Source organism: Saccoglossus kowalevskii, chromosome 8 (genome assembly GCF_978046115.1).
Source record: "Saccoglossus kowalevskii chromosome 8, keSacKowa6.1, whole genome shotgun sequence".
Taxonomy (NCBI): Eukaryota; Metazoa; Hemichordata; class Enteropneusta; family Harrimaniidae; genus Saccoglossus; species Saccoglossus kowalevskii.
The window spans coordinates 7,625,855-7,649,312 of record NC_140648.1 but is presented as its reverse complement, the minus strand read 5'-3'; the positions used below and the strand labels follow the sequence as shown (position 1 = coordinate 7,649,312).

The window sequence follows — 23,458 nt, the reverse complement described above, 5'->3', positions numbered from 1 at the left end:
GTTAATTCAGCCAAATACAAACAAAGAATATTTCACTGAAAAGGACTTGGCCTAAAAATACAAGTAACGACAATTAAACATGATGTATTGACAACAGATTATACTTTATTTCATATATTACTATGGTAATCATTCAGAGACTGAAATGAATAATTCTAGAACAAGGAATTAATTATAGTATAAGTCACATATGTGATCCAACTCATGAATCAAGAAATTATTCATAGTAACCACAGTGAGCCAACTTTGTCATGAATCTAGCAATCAGTTCCCTCTCAGCCTGCTCATGCTCTGTTCCAATTGTACCAGCTTTCATTGCATCCGTGACCAAGGACGTTCTACGTGTGCATTCAGCATCCTTCTTACGTTTACCTCCGGCGGATTTAGCAGCCTTAGATGAGAGGCTGAAGCGAAGATGTTGCCTTTCCTTCTCAATTTGGTTTTCTCGCAAACGAGTGACGGAGTCCATTAGAGCTGCAGGTGCCATGTGGATCTGGGAGTTACCAGTAACCACGCTTCCACGACGCAGAGCAGCTTTACATTCCTGTGGGGTCTGAACAACTCCAATTCCAAGGCTCATTCGACGAAGCTGATTGCCCTTAGCGACAGGTGCAACATGATGTACTCTATGGTTTACTGTGGAAAAAGAACAAGAAAAGTCAAAATAGTTGTGTGGATCAATACAGTTTCAATTTAATGAAACACAGATGTATGTATGTATGTATGATACACAACGAGTAATACAATTACCTTGATGAAATAAATAGTAGCACTATAAGTTGGTATATGATCCTGGAATACCATGTGAAGTTCAAGTCATCAGCACCTAGCTATATACGTGTACACAGGTGCAGGGACTATGGTCGGACTGACTGACTAATGTAGTTGCATTGTTCGATGATATTATATATCAATTTATATGTAAACAATGTTAAAAACATATACAACTGGGTAAGAATCTGAGAAATATGGTAGCTTTTGTGTAACTTACATTGTTGCTGGCTGATCTGGACACTAATACGCCGTGCAGCAGGTCCAACGAGTCCAGTCTTTGACACATGGGAGCTGACATGCTGGGGGAACAGCTGTTCCTGACACTCACCAGCACTGGAAAACAATAAAGTATGATATATGAGATAAAAATTGGTTATAAAAATTTATTTTGTTTTTGACAGAAAAGTATGTTATGTCTATTTCATCAACTTACCTGTGTCTGACTGCCACTGCTTTCAGTACATCACTGACAAGTGTTGGCTTAGCACCCTTGTAGACATGCTGGGAACATGACAATCCATGCTCCGCATTCAAATTAGTCATGGCAACAATGACACTATCAGTGGAACCTGTCGTCAAAGAAAAATATGATGACACAATAATAGCAAGAGTTGTGAATTTCACATTTTTACATCACCATTTTATCGCTTACATTTCAACTGAATGCATATGAATAGGAATTCATGTTTATTGTGTATTATGCTGACCATCGCGACCCAAGAGTGAAAACTTCAAGACTTATTTATTTTAAAATCAAAAATACCTACCAATAGATAAAAGAGAAGCAGCAGGAGACCCATGGGACAGTGTAGACCTGTCAATTGGTTGAGTCAACCAGTCCATAGATACTAATTGTTCCAATGTTATTCTTCGATCAGGGTCAAGTGTCAACATAGCACGTACAATATCGCGGCAATCTGAGGAAGACAAAGAATTGTTATTTTTAAAAAAGTTATGAAAATATATTCTTATTAACATGTATGTAATTATTATCTATTTAGAGGTTGTAAACAGCAAGCGAGGGTATTTGGTATCAGATAATATACCAGTAAGACCTCTCTTCCCCAAATATGCTTATTTGCTGATATCCACTACCAAACATGAGAGCATACCGTTTATAACCTTGTTACAATGTGCACACACGAGAAATATGCTACAAAATAGCTTTTTATATCACAAAGCTATGTGTACATTTCTAATTCTCCAAACATCTTTTCCTGGATTATACTACTACTACTACGTATTTTAAAAACATCTACCGGGTAGTACAAGTAGTGTGATAATTCTGAAAACATAATACCCCAATTTTCACTATATTGCTTTATGTAATGATTTCTACATGGATTTTGTCTTTTATTTGTGTAAACTGGCATTCTAATACATTTTCAGGGGTCAGAATTTACTACTTCTAAATTTAGTATTCAAATTTCATGGCATATAGATGACAAAATACATGCTTTTAGTATTTTTCAATGAGTAATACCAACCATACACTATGTATGCACATAAATGAAAATGTGATTCTTTACACTTACGCCAATTTACGAAACAGACAACATGCCTGGCAAGTGGCATATGTATCGAAGTAGACATTAATTATGCAATCAGACATAACTTGGGAAATTTTTTTGAAGATCAAAATATGTTTTTGTGATTCAATGATAATATTAACACTAATATCACCTTTAGACACTCTATTATGGAAATGTACTCTTTCTCGCATGGACGCCAACAACACGGTGAGATCAGTATCCTTGAAGGGCAGACGTCCGCACAGCATAGAGTATAAAACAACACCTGTTTTTAAAAACACAAAAAATAAATAAATAAAATAGCAAGGTAATTTTAATCTTCATAGTTTTTATACTTCTCTGGATCCTCTTGATAAAACAAAAGTTTATATCCAATAAAACTGTTTGTAACAAGGTACTGTTGGCAATAATGTCAAATTTGGTATAATTCTCTGTAGCAATGACATATACGGTTCAAATTATTGACGATGTCTTACCCATACTCCATATATCGGCTTTCTGACCATCATACTTGACACCTTCTAAAATCTCAGGTGCGGTGTACACGTATGAACCGCAGTGAGTCTGCATGAAACCGCTGCGTGGCATCAATGTACTGAATCCAAAATCTATCAAGATGACGCAAAGAAACAAACTTAGAATATACATGTATAAATAAATTTGTCAAGATACTGAAGATTTTAGATAGACTTTATTAACAAGTCATTATCAATGATATATGTCCCCATTAGTATTATAAGCATGAGATATTACATGATTACTGAAGCGAGGCACATAATGTAGACTAACATGTATAAAACATGGAACTGCAATCGTTTGACGCCTGATGCCCGATGAATGTGTGAAGTTTAAACTTGATCCAAGCCATGTGTGAGATATGATATGGACGAATGCATACACATACTAGGTCAATCAATAAGCACTTGTTTCGGATTTGATCACAATAGGTCATAATAACCTCCAAATTGAAGCACTACTACACTATCTTTACACACATATCGTAATATGAAGTACATGTAAAAAAAAATGTTTTTTCCCCTTTAATTATTTTGTTTGATTTTCTTACTCCAATGCTTTACTGCAGTGTATTGGTGAAAACCATTTTTTTATTATTTCTCTGGGTTGAGTTGTAGTATCTGTCGACTATCTTACCTGTCAATTTGACATTATATTTTTCATCCAACAAAATGTTATCACATTTGATATCTCGATGAGCAATACCTTTCTGGTGACAAAAAGCAATTGCTGAAATCAGCTGCTTGAAGACTGTCCTGGCTTCTTCCTCCTCCAGGTGACCTAATACATAATACATACATGACAAGAAAGAGATATTATCTGAAACTTGAATGAATTGCACAAAAGCAAATGAATGCATACAACATTCAGGCCAATGGAAAATTGTAATTGATTTTCATTAAATTAGTAAGTAATGATTGAGTAGTCAATATAAGTAAACCCAACATTTAATGTTATCACATGACCATAGTACATATTCACAGTTGTGATGTTTAGTGTGAAATATCACAAGCTAATAATTCAAACTAAACATGAAGATATGCATGTTAAATGTCATTGGTATGTGTACGCACTCCTATGCACAATCGATCCAGTCGATCTGCAGTGGTGATTCGGGGTAGACTATGTGAACACATATTAGCGTGTCGTTGTGCAAGGCCATGGAGGACACCAAGACATCAGTCATGATGTGCCATTTGCTTGAGTGATCACTACAATGCTATTCCACATCACACACAAGTCACTCGTTCACTCACAATTTAAATACCATTATATTTGATGGATTAAAACTAGTTTCTCTCTTAGTTTGTGAAAACAATTTCCAGAAAAACATTTTAAATTATGCAGATTCAGGAGCCAGCTGTGACTGTGAAACTGTTCACTGTGGATTTTTCTACTTTTTAGTGGCAGCAAATTCAGTAGTAACGCAACAAAATAATAACAATAATGAACTCCCCTCCAACCCATAATGGGTGAAAGTTCACTTTGTGCAATATATATGTGCGAAGCATTGTTCATTATTGAGTAAACAGTGATGACTGAAAGTTTATTTTGAAAAAAATATCACCAACACATGTTTAGACATCATGCCTAATTAGCATATGAGAATATGATTTATAAGTATAGTTCCATAAAAACATAATTTCTCCGTCATTTTGACATTTGGAGTTGGTATTGATAGATCTGGTTGATACTAATGGTGTCATTGGCTGCATAACACTAGCTTATGACGGCACACATATCAAGTGATTTTTGTTGATAACCTCATAAAATTACATAACATACCATGGGTATTGATGAAATCCAGTAGATCACCATTTGGGGCATACTCCATGATAAAATACAGGGTCTTGTCAGTTTCCACTGCATCGTAAACTGCAATCTGTAGAATAAAAACAATCAAGATTACAATATTTGATTTGAGGCAACACTTGGTTCAAATGGTATTGTGTTTTCTGCAATGCCAGGATGAACTGTTATAGTATTTATTGAATGATGTTTTTTTTATACTAGCCCTTGACTTGCTTACGAGTTTTTTTTTTTTAATAAAGTGAAAACACATAAAATTCGAAATAGTGAAGTGTTCTCGAACATGAGACATGATTACGATAAAACAGACGACTCGAACGGTTTCTATTAATAATCCCCATGAATATTCGCATATTACATGGCCTGGTGGATACTCAATTAAATAAAAAAGCCAAGTCAAAATCCTGTGCAGGATAACCTTTCAAATGAAGGTATGTGTGTGTATAAAAAAAAGTTGAAAGTTTTCTTTCCGTGAAATGTTATATACATATTATGCAAATATACCACTTTTCCATTGGCATTTTTAATCTCGTCATTTTAGAAATAGGTCTATTTACGTCGCTTGTTAGAAATCCCATATCTGCCGATTTAAAAAATGAATAACGCATGAATAACCTTTGATTTCAGAGCATCTTCGTTCGGGAGCGTCGGTTCTTTTGACGAGCTCCCGACAAAGTTAAAAAAACAACCTCCAAACCGAAGTCAATAGTTATTTATGTACCATCTGCAAAATGACTGTAAATTGTCTGTGAAAACACTGTTCTCCGAATTTAGAAAAAGAATTGCTAAACACAGAGAGAAACATATTTAATACATAAATCTTACGATATTTGGGTGACCGCAGACTTTCTTGAGGCAAGCGAATTCCCGGCTAAAAAACTTGGTAGCGATATCGCGAGGAGCAAGTTGCTTACTCAGCTGTTTGACGGCAACACAGTTTTGGGTCACCTTAGTGTAGGCCTTCTTCACTTTGGAATATTGCCCTTCCCCGATGGTTTCTCCCAGGGTGTATCCTAAGGACTCCAAAGCTGATTTTCGACGGTGAGGAACCCATGACTCTCCCCTTTTCTTGAATTCAACGCTATTTCTGTATTCACTCATGCCATCCATGGTGGTTGTCGGTTTACTGCGGAGCGTGACGCAAAAGATGCTTGCTCTATTCCGTTTTCCTGGCGTTGTGATAGATAATACAAAGATGACACTCTGTTATTAATACAATCAGTGATTGAAGTGACGATGTTAGTGTTTATTGTAACGCGGCTCATAACGTGATGTAACAATGAGAACTTGTCAAACAATGCCAGCGCGTGACCGGACAGAAGACGCACGCACGCGCAAAACAAAATGCATTGCAGCCATAAAAACAAACGTATAACTTCCACCCCATCAACCGCACGGTGGCGGTATGATGTTCATTCGACTCATTTCTTTTTTTCGAAATTTGTTTTTTTTCCTGTTGCAGTCTCACGAATATTTTTTGTCCAAAAGAATTAAGTGACTGCCATGAGTCAAAAAAAAAAAAAAAAAAAAAATTCCATGGAACTGAATCGATATTTTCTATATCGATGTGTTGTTTGTACACAACATAGCGGCGCCAGGTACTAGTGCTGCATTCTGATTTCACCGTGGTAAATGACGACCAAATAAATTCAGAAACCGTGTTTTACAACTTAATCGATATGCTATTTTAGTCTATTTTAAAATATTCAATTGCAAACAAATTTTATCTTTTGGTAATCGCATTTACATGATGTATTTTGTTATTCCGCTGCGGCAAATGACAGCCAATCGTATTCTCTATAGAGCGTGTTTTCGGTTTTTAATGCAAGGTATTTGTAGTTTTAAACATTATTTCCACGTTTCTTATTTCATAATTCGTGTAAGTGTTGAGTTTTAAATACATATTACTGGAAGTAATGTTCCTCTGATAATACTGGATTTATATATTTAATTCAGGCCCGCCTGTCCACGAATGACAACTGTCTGACGGCCAAACATTTACTTAATTCATATCGCATTACGATGTTGATATCTGCGTATTAAGTGGTTTCGTTTAGTCACAAAATGCCGTGGCGACAATGAAATGGCGGGAAAATCTCCCATTTATAGCGACGTTAAGAAAATGTTAATAACGGCGTGCGCGTCATGGCATGAATCGTAGTGAGCTTCAATTTCATTTGGTATGCGTATTTAAAGTCAATACATATGCCCTCCCAAGTCATTAATGACTGTCGTAAATATTTCCACAATATATTGGAGAATAATATATAGTGAAACTATGGATCACATTGCCCAGAATGTGAATAGAATAGAATAGAATAGAATAGAATAGAATAGAATAGAATAGAATAGAATAGAACCGAATAGAATAGAATAGAATAGAATAGAATAGAATAGAATAGAATAGAATAGAATAGAATAGAATAGAATAGAATAGAATTCTTTATTAATACCATAAAGATAATGTGACATTTCATTTTTGGTTAACGAGTTAATCAAGTTTTTACATAGTTGAGCGGACATAAAACTATCCGTGAATAGTAAGACAATTTACAATATGTAAGAATATGGCATATATTGTTTATTTATGCCGGTAATGTATTTCTTATGTTGTAACACTGTTTGATGTACTTTATGGTTTCTTTGATTAGTGAAGTGTTCTTATTACTCATTATTTGTATGAATTAAATATTGTTTGTCATATCTTGGAATCCATATATACAGGATTTGGCTGTTGAATATAGAATACTAATTCTAGTGAGGACCAACAATATAGTTCATACAAACTAGTCTAGTGAAATAACTGTTAATTTATCAAAAACATTGAGTATAATTCCCAGAGTAGGAGCGGGCTATTCTTGGAGATTCACTTTTAGTTTAGTAGAGATGTGTGGGCCAAAGTTCTGACATTTAAAGCAAGTCATTATTTAATATAGCTACCTTATGAAGTAAATAACTGTATGCTTTCTAATATTTAAACCTTGAAACACGGTGCATCATGGGGCATACAGGTAGGGGGAAATGACTGTTAAAAATGCTGTCAAAGCAATAAAACTATCACGACAAAGGCTACAAATAAAAAACATAGCTAAACTCTGGTGACCTTGCCCTTTGTTATATAATATTATTCACTTTATCATAGTTTGTTTCAATATGAATATGCATTGTCATAATTAATTTTGAATACAAACAAGGTGTGGGATTGAAACAACAGTGGAGAAGCAGTCTACCGAATGACAGATGTAAATATCTTACAAAAACATTGGTGCCTAATTTGTTTCATTATTTTAAGGGACATAATTTCCAGCTTTATTCAAAGTAATTCAGATATTTTAGTATAAAACAAATGCCTCATCTCAGAAAAAAGTTCTGCATTTAGACGTGAATAGATTTGAAAAACATGCAAGATAACAGAAAATCTTAGCTGGCTTTTGCCCAAGTATTTTGTACAGGTGTCTGTCAAAAAATAATGATTCACTGAGACAACCATGAACAGCCTTATTATATTCATTATGTGACTACTGTATTGTTTGAAAAGTAAAAAACAAAACGCCCTCTATGAATAGCTATCATGTTGCAAGCTCTGCTTTGTATGCAAATCAACTTTAATAGTTAGTTGGTGTCCAGTGGAGAGAGAAGACAACAGTACTGTACTGTTGCCTCCTGAGAATCTACATCTTCAAACACTGCAATCTTTGTTTTTGAAGTGCGTTTTTAAATTAGCATTATAAAAACTCTATCATTTTGTTCTAATAGCTGAAACAAATTCCTGTGAATTTTCTTTTCAAAATGTGCAACGTTTTACTTTATATGTATTTTTTATGTATTGTTTTTGATTTGATAACTTTGAACTAAACAGATTTTCTATTAGCTTCAGATCTTGATCAAAGTTTGGCACCCAGTTCATAGGAGTGCTTATATTGATTTTCTGACATCTTGTTTTCTGTAAAAAATTTATAGGTAGGTTTGCAAATGTGTATCAGACTGTGCAAAAACTATCTCCATGAGTTGGTTTTGAAACCCAGTCTAGTATTATTATGGGATTTGGAAGATTACCATTACCAACGATATTATTACAAGATAAATGATTTGCTTCATTGAACACATACAACAATGCATATTTGCACTGAGATCAGTGACCTTTAAATGCGTATCACCAGTGATCAGTCAAGTAGAAACAGTCAAAATATTTTATCAGATTTTATCAATTTTTGCACGATATTTTTATACAGGACATCTGTTGTTCATACTTAGAGAAGACTTTATACTGATGAATAAGGTGACCAAGTTTGATGTAGTTTGGAATAGAATTAGTAAAGTTATTGTGCACACAATAACAATTATTAACAACGACAACAATAACACCGAACAGAAATTTTCCCCTTAATATACCTTTCCTTTCCATCTTTGATGGTACTGGCAAAGTAAAAATGGGCACCATTCGATCATTTTGAATTGTATCATCAAATTAACTAGAACATGATCGAGCCAGACATGTTAAGTAATACATGCACGGATGCGTAGAGGTACATCTGTCCCCATTTCTGGATTCCGTTCAAATGGTATTTTACAAAAACAAAGATTAATGTATCTTCTTGTTTTCGGTAAATATTAAATCTGTAATATTGATCTTGCAATCCCTTATATAATGACATGTACATGCCGGTAGCTTGGATTATGCTTGGGGCAGGGGTTTCTTTCTACTCTCCGAGGGACCAGCAAGCGGCATGGCATTTCCTGCGTTCATGTTGAAGACTGGGGTTATACACTTGTCATGATTTATTTCTATGTGTCTAAAGATCGGTCACTGATATGACTTGATAACTAGTTTCATGTGAAGTGCTAGTTTATATCATTCAACACTTTTCCATAACATGTCATCATTTAGGCTCATGCGGCGTCATGGTTGGAACTAAAATCAGTGATTGGAACTAAATCTGACAGTTTGGTATGTGTGGTTTCCCGATAATCAAATATATATGACGTGTTAAGTACTTCATGTGATTGGCTACATGCGAGAGTGTTGGAGAGTTCTTGATAGGCGACTAAGACTAGGAGTTGACAAGAATTCCATCTTTGTGTGGTTTTTGCTTGGTCGAACAGATTGCGAACGTAATGATCCCTGGTACCTGACGTAAAGTTTAAGAACACGATAATTAAGCCATCACACAATCGTCATCTTTGCCATGGGCTTCACCAATAGTCCTTGTCTGAAAAAAGGATGGTTCTGTCCACTTCTGTGTTGGTGACTTAACTAAGTGAAGATGCAGTTTGCTATAAAGCTGGAATGTCATGCCTTATTGTTTAACTAATGTGCCCTCATGTTAAAAAGATTGATGGCGAGTGTGATGGTTGAATTTCTGTGGAAGACTGTGGTACGATATCATGTTGATATAATTGAGTTCAGAAGCACTATGGAAGAAGGGGTCCAGAGAAGCCATTGAATGTTTGAGAATTGCAGGAGTAAAAAGATAGCTCTAAAGATATCTAAGACGCATTGTGACACCAGATAAAGACAAGCCCGTGGAGACTGTGATGTATTGGCACATTCAGACTGCAGTGGCACTATGGGCGGTATTTACAGTGTGGACTGACCATGCTGCTTTGAAGGGTGATGTCTCGAAGTGCGTTGACAGAGACGGCACCATGGGGGATGCCCCCCAAAAATGCGCGACCAACTCACGCCTATGGGGCACAGATGGTGAGCAGATCTCGCCACTCACCCCCTTGCAAAATTTCATGCCGCTACCACTGGTCGAGGGCAGGTGGCTGAAGACATTTAGAGAGTATAGTCTCATCATTCTCAACCAACCAGGATGTTACATGGGAATACAGATGGCCTAAGCAGATACAGTCCAGGCAACCAACCCTGGAGGCAGACACCATATGTTGCACCATAGTCATGAGCTGCTCAAAGAAGCAAGGTAGTAAAAGAGTGGTTGTATGGTACCACTTAGTTCATGGGAGATCTACGGATGAGACAAGGGCCATAAGCGTGATGCGTATACCAAAGGAAGCACGATTTAGAGAAGCTTGAAGACAGAAAGGTTTGGGGGACTGTGCATATGGTGTAGTCGTGGGAACTGAATGGGAATGGCCTACTGGTGAACCTGGGATTGGGATGGAATGTTCACAGGAGCCACTGTCCTGGATGTTATTCGGACATAGCCATAGCTGGCAGTAATGCCAAACCGAAGTCACAGTGTAAGTTTTGCCAAGAACCAAATATGATAACCCACCATGAAAACATCTATGTAGTCATTGAACTCATAGTTGCTGTCGACATAGGAAGTAAAGTAAGCAAATAACACCGAATAAACGGCAAGGTAAAGACTATGTCTAATATAGTAAATACGTACTGCGTGCATGACTCGAACCGGCGCTCGCGCACGGCACCTAATCGCCCAGCTTCACGCCACCACACGTCTTCCCCTCGGCCACCGGGCATCCCCAAAAAAAGGATGCCCAATAACCGAGCTTATTACGTGCAGAGAACGTGAAACCCGTCCACGCGATACGCGCCACACAGCATGGCCAGAATGCGGCAAAGGCCTTCAGATCTGGCTGTAGTAGGATGGTGAAAGTAATGGTACAGCATTTTAACAGTGAATAAGTACTGAGAAATATTTTTTAAACTCATAGTTGCTGTCGACATAGGAAGTAAAGTAAGCAAATAACACCGAATAAACGGCAAGGTAAAGACTATGTCTAATATAGTAAATACGTACTGCGTGCATGACTCGAACCGGCGCTCGCGCACGGCACCTAATCGCCCAGCTTCACGCCACCACACGTCTTCCCCTCGGCCACCGGGCATCCCCAAAAAAAGGATGCCCAATAACCGAGCTTATTACGTGCAGAGAACGTGAAACCCGTCCACGCGATACGCGCCACACAGCATGGCCAGAATGCGGCAAAGGCCTTCAGATCTGGCTGTAGTAGGATGGTGAAAGTAATGGTACAGCATTTTAACAGTGAATAAGTACTGAGAAATATTTTTTAAACTCATAGTTGCTGTCGACATAGGAAGTAAAGTAAGCAAATAACACCGAATAAACGGCAAGGTAAAGACTATGTCTAATATAGTAAATACGTACTGCGTGCATGACTCGAACCGGCGCTCGCGCACGGCACCTAATCGCCCAGCTTCACGCCACCACACGTCTTCCCCTCGGCCACCGGGCATCCCCAAAAAAAGGATGCCCAATAACCGAGCTTATTACGTGCAGAGAACGTGAAACCCGTCCACGCGATACGCGCCACACAGCATGGCCAGAATGCGGCAAAGGCCTTCAGATCTGGCTGTAGTAGGATGGTGAAAGTAATGGTACAGCATTTTAACAGTGAATAAGTACTGAGAAATATTTTTTAAACTCATAGTTGCTGTCGACATAGGAAGTAAAGTAAGCAAATAACACCGAATAAACGGCAAGGTAAAGACTATGTCTAATATAGTAAATACGTACTGCGTGCATGACTCGAACCGGCGCTCGCGCACGGCACCTAATCGCCCAGCTTCACGCCACCACACGTCTTCCCCTCGGCCACCGGGCATCCCCAAAAAAAGGATGCCCAATAACCGAGCTTATTACGTGCAGAGAACGTGAAACCCGTCCACGCGATACGCGCCACACAGCATGGCCAGAATGCGGCAAAGGCCTTCAGATCTGGCTGTAGTAGGATGGTGAAAGTAATGGTACAGCATTTTAACAGTGAATAAGTACTGAGAAATATTTTTTAAACTCATAGTTGCTGTCGACATAGGAAGTAAAGTAAGCAAATAACACCGAATAAACGGCAAGGTAAAGACTATGTCTAATATAGTAAATACGTACTGCGTGCATGACTCGAACCGGCGCTCGCGCACGGCACCTAATCGCCCAGCTTCACGCCACCACACGTCTTCCCCTCGGCCACCGGGCATCCCCAAAAAAAGGATGCCCAATAACCGAGCTTATTACGTGCAGAGAACGTGAAACCCGTCCACGCGATACGCGCCACACAGCATGGCCAGAATGCGGCAAAGGCCTTCAGATCTGGCTGTAGTAGGATGGTGAAAGTAATGGTACAGCATTTTAACAGTGAATAAGTACTGAGAAATATTTTTTAAACTCATAGTTGCTGTCGACATAGGAAGTAAAGTAAGCAAATAACACCGAATAAACGGCAAGGTAAAGACTATGTCTAATATAGTAAATACGTACTGCGTGCATGACTCGAACCGGCGCTCGCGCACGGCACCTAATCGCCCAGCTTCACGCCACCACACGTCTTCCCCTCGGCCACCGGGCATCCCCAAAAAAAGGATGCCCAATAACCGAGCTTATTACGTGCAGAGAACGTGAAACCCGTCCACGCGATACGCGCCACACAGCATGGCCAGAATGCGGCAAAGGCCTTCAGATCTGGCTGTAGTAGGATGGTGAAAGTAATGGTACAGCATTTTAACAGTGAATAAGTACTGAGAAATATTTTTTAAACTCATAGTTGCTGTCGACATAGGAAGTAAAGTAAGCAAATAACACCGAATAAACGGCAAGGTAAAGACTATGTCTAATATAGTAAATACGTACTGCGTGCATGACTCGAACCGGCGCTCGCGCACGGCACCTAATCGCCCAGCTTCACGCCACCACACGTCTTCCCCTCGGCCACCGGGCATCCCCAAAAAAAGGATGCCCAATAACCGAGCTTATTACGTGCAGAGAACGTGAAACCCGTCCACGCGATACGCGCCACACAGCATGGCCAGAATGTATGTAGTTTTATGTAGTCATGGAGCAGATTTCCTCTCTTTCTGCTATGGTCAACTGCACTGTGTTTCTGCACCATAGATTTCTCAAATACTCTTGGTACCAGTTCCTCGGTGGTCATCTTTGGTGGAATCTTCCAAAGTTCCATTTCTCCACCAATATGGTTTTCCTACTGCTTGACTATGCTGCACGGTTTATCCAGCATACCACATATAGTAACAGTTTGCAACCGTACTGGATCTCGTCTGATAGAATTCAGACCAAACCTGGATATGTCTACTTGTAGTGTAGTCCAGTTAACTCCCACTACAATTCCTTGAGATGCCAAGTCATTCAACACAAATGGCCTAACCCTCTCATAAGATGTCTGCGGGACATGTGAGCACATCCCTTGCACATCCACGACACATTGCACATTATCGACCTCTGTGGAGCCATAGTGACAGATTTCTTGATACACACCAGTCACATAGTGGTATTTCCTCATCCTTCAATTTCAACACCAGTTTCTGAATCTCCAGGAGGTTTTCCAATGTTTCAATGCAAAATTAAAGCATCAACACCAATTTATTTGTTTATTTATTTATTTCGACCAAAATCATGGTTATATCATGGGCTAGGGCACATATAATAGCTACCTCCACAAGTAAGTTATGAAAACATAATCAGGACAAATGCATCATACATAATAATTATGGTAAGTTATAAACAATGTGAATTTAAAATAGTGTTTGTTGGTGTGGCAAGTGCTACCTGTGCACCTGTTACAATTTGATTAGTAAGATTACTTGTAAAACAATGTACACTAGAAGTTTCGTGAACTCTCGTGCTGTTCTATTTGTAAAGGTAACAGGTCCAGTTTGTATGAGTGACTAAATCAAGTGGGCCAAAAATGTTCACCTGTGTGGGCTACATTTCTGTGAAACACATGGTGAGTCAGTTTACTTTCCCACGATCATGTAAACTTAACCAATTTAAAAATACTAAGTAATTGTAAAAATGGCAAACTCCATTGTTCGGAACTTCACTTATTCAAGTTTCTTATTTATTTTATAGGGGTCCTTGATGGAATCTAGCTTGGCGTGTTGCAAAAATAACTAGGTCAGATTTCTTTGACCCATAGTCTTCATCATTTCTGATAACAGAATAAAGGAGACAACCATCAGCGTAAAGTTTGTCTCACATTTCAAATTTATGGAGATTTAGATATTAGACTGGTCTTAAATGGTACAGGTATTTCGACTGCTTTCTCATCAAGTCATTCCAAACATGCCCATAACACAAGCATATTGGAACTAACCCTGCAACTGTGTATACATTTTGGACACTGCAGTGGTGAAAGGAATATGCAAGAACCTGAGTAGCACATGGAAATGTCCTGGCATAACGATAAAAAGGCTTAAACCTTACTTATAAATCAACTTGTGACATCTTTAACAGCCACTCTTCACATATGCCATTATCGGGGAAACTCTACTTTTATACCTCACATCACTGATGGTAACCGCTGGCAAAAAAGCTGGTAATGGCTAACTATTTGATTTATAGTGTCCAATCTCAGGATGTATGTGGATGAATGCTAAACAAGTGTTGAAGTTTTCTAGGGGAAAAAAGTGTGAATTTTCCCCAAGTTAAGAAGGATTGCATTCGTAAATCCAAAACTTCCAGTGTGCGCCAGATGACAGAATTTGGAGTATTCATCGGTTGAATGGGCGAGTTTAATGCCAAACGAGAAACATTAAATTCCTATGTGGAACGAATGGAGATGTTCTTCACGGCAAATAACATTGTAGAAATACCAGGTAAGAATAAGGAAGCAGCGAATCTTGTTGTTAGACAAAGGAAACGCGCAATTTTCGGAGATCGGACCTGAAGTATATTCCACACTGAGTATTAAATTTGTTAGTGCCAGCGACACCAAAGACATCCAATTACAAGTCATCGTACAAACACTAGAGTGACATTATTATCCAGCACCATTAGAAATTGCTGAGAGTTTTCATTTTAGAACTCAAAATCAGAAAACAGGCGAATCGATCGGTGACTATTTTGTGTCATTGAAAAAACTGTCCATTCACTGCATTAACAGACAATTCCTGATCGAGCATTGAGAGACCGGTTTGTGTGCGGATTAAATAATTCCAAAATCCAGAATAAGCTGTTGAACACTGTTGACCTTACATTTGACAGAGCTTGTCAGATTGCCCAGTCCATGGAGATGGCAGAGAAGAATATACAAGAATTTCATCCAGTCAGTAAAAATGCCAGCAATCCTATTCACAGTGTCCAGTCCCAGGAAGTGACCATAGTTCAGGACATCTGGAAATACATGCCTGAAATTTTCCTTGAGCACTCTATGACCATAATGATGTTACAGTTATCCAAGATGAGAGGATGCATTGGCTGTATATGTATTTATTCTAGGACCCCAGCACAATGTACAAGACCGTTTTTTGGCCAGAGGTCTTCAATTAATTCCTTCAGCATCAGAGATTTCCAAGGTGCACTAACATCAGATGATAAAACAGGGTAACAGTGTGGGATGTGCAGCTCAAAAAGGATATTACTGGAAAAAGTGTAGTCAAAAGACTATATCTGGGTTATCAATTACAGCAGTTCCATGTTCATTGCACAGTGTGACTTTCACAGATCTGCACTGATTTTTATTGTTATTGTTAATAGTTATAAATACAGACTTTATAAGACAGTTTACATTACGTTGTGCCAGTTAATGTTCACGACCTAAGTAAAATGGTGCCCATGATACCACTTTTGTACAACTATGAACAAATAATAATTAGGACTAATCAATTTATTTAACTTCCCATTGTATATAATGTAAACTTTGGTGTTTTATTCAACAAAATTAAATAATATGGGAGTGTGTAAATGGTGAAAGCAGTTACGGCAAAATAAAGAAGAGACTTGTGACCCTTGCAGCACCCTCTTGCAACACCAGTTGCATGATGCAATGATTGACAGCTTCATTAATATTCCACTAATCAGTGTTAACTCAGCAAATTTGGAATTAGATTTGTCTTGACAGAAATTGCACAGAAACTGAAATTTTGCATACATGCATTTTTTTATGGCATTGCACTAAAGATACAAGGGACGTTCAATAAGTAATGCCCCTGACCCATTTCCAATAGTAGGAGATTAATGAAACTTGACACAGTTATTAGTCTTTCTCTACATGTTATGCATTTCTCCCATCGTTTGATGCAGCTCTGAACACCGTTTTTGTAGAACACCCCAGTTTGGTCCACCAACCACGTCGTAACTTCAAAAATCAAGGCTGCATCATCTGGGAAACACTTTTCTTTCAAAAACAATTCCATGGCTGGGAAGAGATGAAAGTCAGAGGGTGCAAGGTCAGGAGAGTAAGGGGGATGGGGAGGATTTCATAGCCACACGCCCATGCTTCTGTTCTGGGGACATGCGAGTTGTAGACCTGAGCATTGTCCTGCTGGAGGATAACTTTGCTGATCTTGCCCCGCCTCTTGATTTTGATAGCTTCTCTTAGTTTCATCAAAAGTGAAGCATAATATGCTCGTGTAATTGTGGTACCCTTTGCCTGGAAATCACTACTCCGTCCTGGTCCCAGAAGACTGTGAGCATGACCTTGCAAGCGGAGGGCTGCACCCTTGCCTTCTTTGGAGGTGGTGAGTCAAAGTGCTTCCACCACATTGACTGGGCTTTGGTCTCTGGATCATAGTGATGGACCCAAGTTTCATTCTGTGTAATCAGTCTTTTGAAAAACTTTGTTTCATCTTCTTGGCACATCTTTCTTGCTTCTGGAAAGGTGGTACAACAGTTGTGAAGCTCTGTTTTTGGCGACATGCTAGTGATCACTTGTCCACTATTCATTCATTCATCTTGAAACAATGTAAACGTATATGTATGCATGCTCTGCCCATCAAATCTTTTGGTGTCATTGAAATGCTCAGTAAGTCTTTTATTTTCATGTTAACCCGGCTTTTGCCATTTATACACTCCAATATTTTTTTTTTTTTTAAAAACTTTAAATAAAATGTTTTTATGCAAGTCTATATATCACGAAACTAATGTCATACTACGAATTTATTAAACATTTCCCATTAGAGAATTGATGTGGGTAAATTTCTTATCAGTGTGAATGTTGTGTGTAAACATTTCTCATCAGCGAATATTTACATTGTGAAAATAATCTCATTGGCGAGAGTTAACATTGTGCGTAAACATTTCTCATTACCAAGTATTGTCATTGTGAGTAAACATTTCTCATTACCAAGTACATGTATTGTTATTGTGAGTGAATATTTCTCATTACCAAGTATTGTTATTGTGTGTAAACATTTCGTATTACCAAGAATTGTTATTGTGAGTAAACATTTCTCATTACCAAGTATTGTTATTTTGTGTAAACATTTCTCATTACCAAGTATTGTTATTGTGAGTAAACATTTCTCATTACCAAGTATTGTCATTGTGAGTAAACATTTCTCATTACCAAGTATTGTTATTGTGTGTAAACATTTCTCATTACTAAGTATTGTTATTGTGAGTAAATATTTCTCATTAACAATTATTGTTATTGTGAGTAAACATTTCTCATTACCAAATATTGTCATTGTGAGTAAACATTTCTCATTACCAAGTATTGTCATTGTGAGTAAACATTTCTCATTACCAAGTATTGTCATTGTGAGTAAACATTTTTCAATACCAAGTATTGTCATTGTGAGTAAACATTTTTCAATACCAAGTATTGTCATTGTGAGTAAACATTTTTCATTACCAAGTATTGTCATTGTGAGTAAACATTTCTCATTACCAAGTATTGTCATTGTGAGTAAACATTTTTCATTACCAAGTATCGTCATTGTGAGTAAATATTTCTCATTACCAAGTATTGTCACTGTGAGTAAACATTTCTCATTACCAAGTATTGTCATTGTGAGTAAACATTTCTCATTACCAAGTATTGTTATTGTAAGTAAACATTTCTCATTACCAAAAATTGTCATTGTGAGTGAACATTTCTCATTACCAAGTATTGTTATTGTGAGTAAAAATTTCTCATTACCAAGTCTTGTCATTGTGAGTGAATATTTCTCATTACCAAGTCTTGTCATTGTGAGTGAACATCACTCATTACCAAGTATTGTTATTGTTAGTGAACATTTATCATTACCAAGTCTTGTTATTGTGTAAACATTTCTCACTACCAAGTATTGTTACTGTGAGTAAACATTTCTCATTACCAAGTATTTTATTGTGAGTGAACATTTATCATTACCAAGTCTTCTTATTGTGAGTAAACGTTTCTCATTACCAAGTATTGTTATTTTTCATTTGTGAAAATAGACATTGTGGATGATCATTTTTTCAATTTAATTTATTTACTTTTTCTCCAATTATAATTGTTTATTAATTGCTATATTTATTAGCATCAAGTGGCATCAATAAAACACCAACAAATAAATAAAGAAAAAAGAACAATAAAATATGGCTTTTAAAAAAAATTAGGCCATGCTAAAAAATGATTTGGTCACAGATTTGATCTTGTAAAATTTCTAAATCTTATTTTTGAGAGATTTTCTCAAATCGTTTATTGTAAGATAATAATAAAATCAATAGTGAAACATTTTAATAATGAAAAATTGTTAATTTATTTTTACTTGTTTAATATCAAATATGAATTCAAATTGAAATAACTTAGTCTAAATACACATGTCTGTCATCTTTTTTTACAGAGTGGATTTTCTTCAGACGAAGTCTTTCTCGGTGATATCTTTCTGCCCTGAAATTAATAAATACAATAAGCAGTTTAATATATGAATAATGTTGCCTGTCATTGTCTTTGTTGCACCTCCATACAAACATACTCTGCCTATAGCAAAAACATAATAAACGGACATCAGCAAATTGAAACCTTAGTATTATCTACATGTAAGCTATTTTTTGTAATATCCCCCCCCCCCCTACACAATTCGATACAAACAAGAGTAAAAACATGTTGAGAGATATTGCTCTGGAATAGCATTAAACAAAACAAAATGGCCACCGGATGGCCATTTTGAAACGTATTGTCAAACCAATACATCTGTATATCTATGACATGATATGAAGTATAATGAATACATAAAAATTGAACATAATCAGTCAAAGCATGTCAGAGATATGGCATTCATTAAAACAAAATGGCTTCCAGTCAGCCATTTTGAATCTGATCTGAAAAACAAAATGACATGCATCAGGGACCCATAATTTCTAACAATCGACCCGTTAACGACCAAGAGTCGGTTCTGGTTCCGGAATGCCAGAAATGCCTTATTTTTGATAATTTTTTAGCACAGAAATGGCCACTATTCGACCATCTTGAATCAGATCAGGAAACAAATTGATGTGCATATGTAAAGTTTGAATGTAACTGGTCTAGGCAAGTCTTGATATCATACATCACTGTACATAGATATCAAAGTTGCATATCCTTATCTTATAATCCTTGTAAATTTGTAAATGTCCTGAGAGAAGCTACCATGATGAGTGAACTGTATCAATATATCATACCTCATTCTTATTGTGGCCCTATCTTTATCTGACAATGGTTTGGGTTTCTTGTTAGCTTCTTCTATTATATCACGTATTTTCTGCATGCAGTCACGTAGATTCCTTATTTGTGCACGAGTGCTGTCTGAGGTAACGATGAGCTCACCCTTTGCATTGATCTTAGTTTTGAACTGAATTGAACAAAAAACAAAATTCATAATATGCACCTGTTCGACAAAATGGTCTCACACATAACTGCCATATTCGGCTTGAGGACCTTGACCAGATATGATGACCAGTTGACAATACCAGATATGATGACCAGTTGACAACACCAGACATGATGACCAGTTGACAACACCAGATATGATGACCAGTTGACAACACCAGATATGATGACCAGTTAACACCAGATATGATGACCAGTTGCAACACCAGATATGATGAGCACTTGACAATACCAGATATGATGACCAGTTGGCAACACCAGATATAGTGACCAGTTGGTAACACCAGATATGATGACGAGTTGACAATACCAGATACGATGACCAGTTGACAACACCAGATATGACCAGTTGACAATACCAGATATGATGACCAGTTGACAACACCAGATATGATGATCAGTTGACAACACCAGATATGATGATCAGTTGACAACACCAGACATGATGACCAGTTGACAACACCAAATATGATGACCAGTTGCAACACCAGATATGATGACCAGTTGACAACACCAGATATGATGACCAGTTGGCAACACCAGATATAGTGACCAGTTGGTAACACCAGATATGATGACGAGTTGACAATACCAGATACGATGACCAGTTGACAACACCAGATATGATGACCAGTTGACAATACCAGATATGATGACCAGTTGGCAACACCAGATATGATGACCAGTTGGCAACACCAAATATGATGACCAGTTGACAACACCAGATATGATGACCAGTTGACAACACCAGATATGATGATCAGTTGACAACACCAGATATGATGACCAGTTGACAACACCAGATATGATGACCAGTTGACAACACCAGATATGATGACCAGTTGACAACAATAGATATGATGACCAGTTGACAACACCAGATATGATGACCAGTTGACAACAGCAGATATGATGACCAGTTGACAACACCAGATATGATGACCAGTTGACAACACCAGACATGATGACCAGTTGACAACACCAAATATGATGACCAGTTGACAACACCAGATATGATGACCAGTTGGCAACACCAGATATAGTGACCAGTTGGTAACACCAGATATGATGACGAGTTGACAATACCAGATACGATGACCAGTTGACAACACCAGATATGATGACCAGTTGACAATACCAGATATGATGACCAGTTGACAATACCAGATATGATGACCAGTTGACAATACCAGATATGATGACCAGTTGACAATACCAGATATGATGACCAGTTAACAATACCAGATATGATGACCAGTTAACAATACCAGATATGATGACCAGTTGACAACACCAGATATGATGACCAGTTGACAACACCAGATATGATGACCAGTTAACAACACCAGATATGATGACCAGTTGGCAACACCAGATATGATGACCAGTTGGCAATACCAGATATGATGACCAGTTAACAATACCAGATATGATGACCAGTTAACAATACCAGATATGATGACCAGTTAACAATACCAGATATGATGACCAGTTGGCAACACCAGATATGATGACCAGTTGGCAACACCAAATATGATGACCAGTTGACAACACCAGATATGATGACCAGTTGACAACACCAGATATGATGACCAGTTGACAACACCGGATATGATGACCAGTTGACAACACCAGATATGATGATCAGTTGACAACACCAGATATGATGACCAGTTGACAACACCAGATATGATGACCAGTTGACAACACCAGATATGATGACCAGTTGACAACACCAGATATGATGACCAGTTGACAACACCAGATATGATGACCAGTTGACAACACCAGATATGATGACCAGTTGACAACACCAGATATGATGACCAGTTAACAACACCAGATATGATGACCAGTTGGCAACACCAGATATGATGACCAGTTGACAACACCAGATATGATGACCAGTTAACAACACCAAATATGATGACCAGTTGGCAACACCAGATATGACCAGTTGGCAACACCAGATATCGTGTGACAATATTTGTATATTTACATAATTACAAACCTTTTCTAGAATTTTGTTTCTGAGATTCTGTGGGATCCATTCTGCTGACTGCACATTAAACCTCACGTCTACTTTACTGTTTACTGAAATAAATCATGAAATTCACACAAAAATAAGAATTATGTTATTATTTTTAACATCAAGTCAGGAAATATTCAAAAGCGGTAACAGTTTTGTATCAATCTGTGTTGTAGGCATAGCTGTATTGAAGTGCATGGAAACCCTAAATCACAAAACTACATTGTGGAAGTATTTGGAGTGAAAACAGATCATTACAATTTTCAAAATCAATATTTTGGGTTATTTGTACCTTTATTGACATTCTGTCCTCCAGGCCCACTGCTCCGACTGTAACTGATAGTTAACTTATCTGAAAATTGAAAACAGTTGTCAACACAGTAAACCTAGCATTGTGGTGCACATTAAATCCCAGATTGGATTTTATATGACAGTACACAGTCCCTCTATCATAGATAGAGGGACTGTGGACAGTAAGATGTTACTGACTTGACTTTTTGTTATCTACTAAGAGATTTCTCTTGAATGAAATTTAGTGATTTTAACATGTAAAATTGATTGTATTCTCTATTTATGGGTTGTTTTTGTTCTAGGTAAGCCTGTTTTTATAGATTATCATATTGGGGTTTCTTTATGTGCAGCAAATATTTAATGGTCCGTATTTTTGCATAGAGTAAAGTTGATATTGACTCATATATATGGGATAAATACTATATTACGATACATACCTATTGGGATATGCCCACTGAATTCTGCCGAAGAATCAGACTGAAAAACATAAACATTACCATTATTCCATCATTATATTTTAAGAGTTAAGTTCAATCATATATCATTAAGAAATTCAAATTGCAAAATTAAACTACCATAGTCAATAAAAGTACCCTACCTCCTGCGAGTTGGAGCTGGCTGGCGAATACGGCACACTGTAATCAAGGTTACTGTTAGGGTATAACTTGTCTAAACTATATTGACTTTTATATCCGTTCACGCTTGTAACCCCCAGGGGTAAAGAACGTGATGTCTGCAGTCTCAGAGAAGGTATCACAAACCACGTAATTGTCCGCAACATTGTGATGTTCGTTTTCAGACATGTGTGAACTCCCTAGAAATATTGAAAACGGCAAGCGCATTTCAATTACGAATTATGTTGAATGTCAAAGACAAACATTTATCCATGAAATTGTTATTGTCAAATTAAGACAATGACTATTTAACATATTTATGTTGCATGATATTAACGCTAACGCTTACATTTTGACGAAACACTTATCATTTCTCT

The 23,458-nt window shown here is 37.4% G+C and overlaps 1 protein-coding gene and 1 pseudogene across 1 annotated transcript; both read right to left on the bottom strand.

The window, feature by feature from the left end:
- Positions 1-217: 217 nt before the first annotated feature.
- LOC102805055 (testis-specific serine/threonine-protein kinase 2-like) lies at positions 218-5,741 on the bottom strand (annotated as a pseudogene).
- A 13,005-nt stretch (positions 5,742-18,746) lies between these two features.
- Positions 18,747-23,437, bottom strand: LOC102804934 (large ribosomal subunit protein mL62-like). Its single transcript, XM_085502883.1, has 6 exons — positions 23,066-23,437; positions 22,905-22,944; positions 22,469-22,528; positions 22,159-22,241; positions 19,940-20,109; positions 18,747-19,169 (listed from the first exon to the last, which is right to left on the bottom strand). The coding sequence occupies exons 1-6, from the start codon at positions 23,246-23,248 to the stop codon at positions 19,085-19,087; spliced, it is 621 nt and encodes a 206-aa protein (XP_085359009.1). The 5' UTR covers positions 23,249-23,437; the 3' UTR covers positions 18,747-19,084.
- Positions 23,438-23,458: the final 21 nt, after the last annotated feature.

Excerpts from the sequence above, each read along its gene's own strand:
- LOC102804934 (XM_085502883.1), bottom strand. The coding sequence starts at position 23,248 with ATGTTGCGGACAATTACGTGGTTTGTGATACCTTCTCTGAGACTGCAG. Across the intron at positions 22,529-22,904 it reads CAGTGGGCATATCCCAATAG|ATAAGTTAACTATCAGTTAC; the intron begins GTATGTATCGTA and ends TTCAATTTTCAG. Across the intron at positions 19,170-19,939 it reads AGGGCCACAATAAGAATGAG|GGCAGAAAGATATCACCGAG; the intron begins GTATGATATATT and ends TATTAATTTCAG.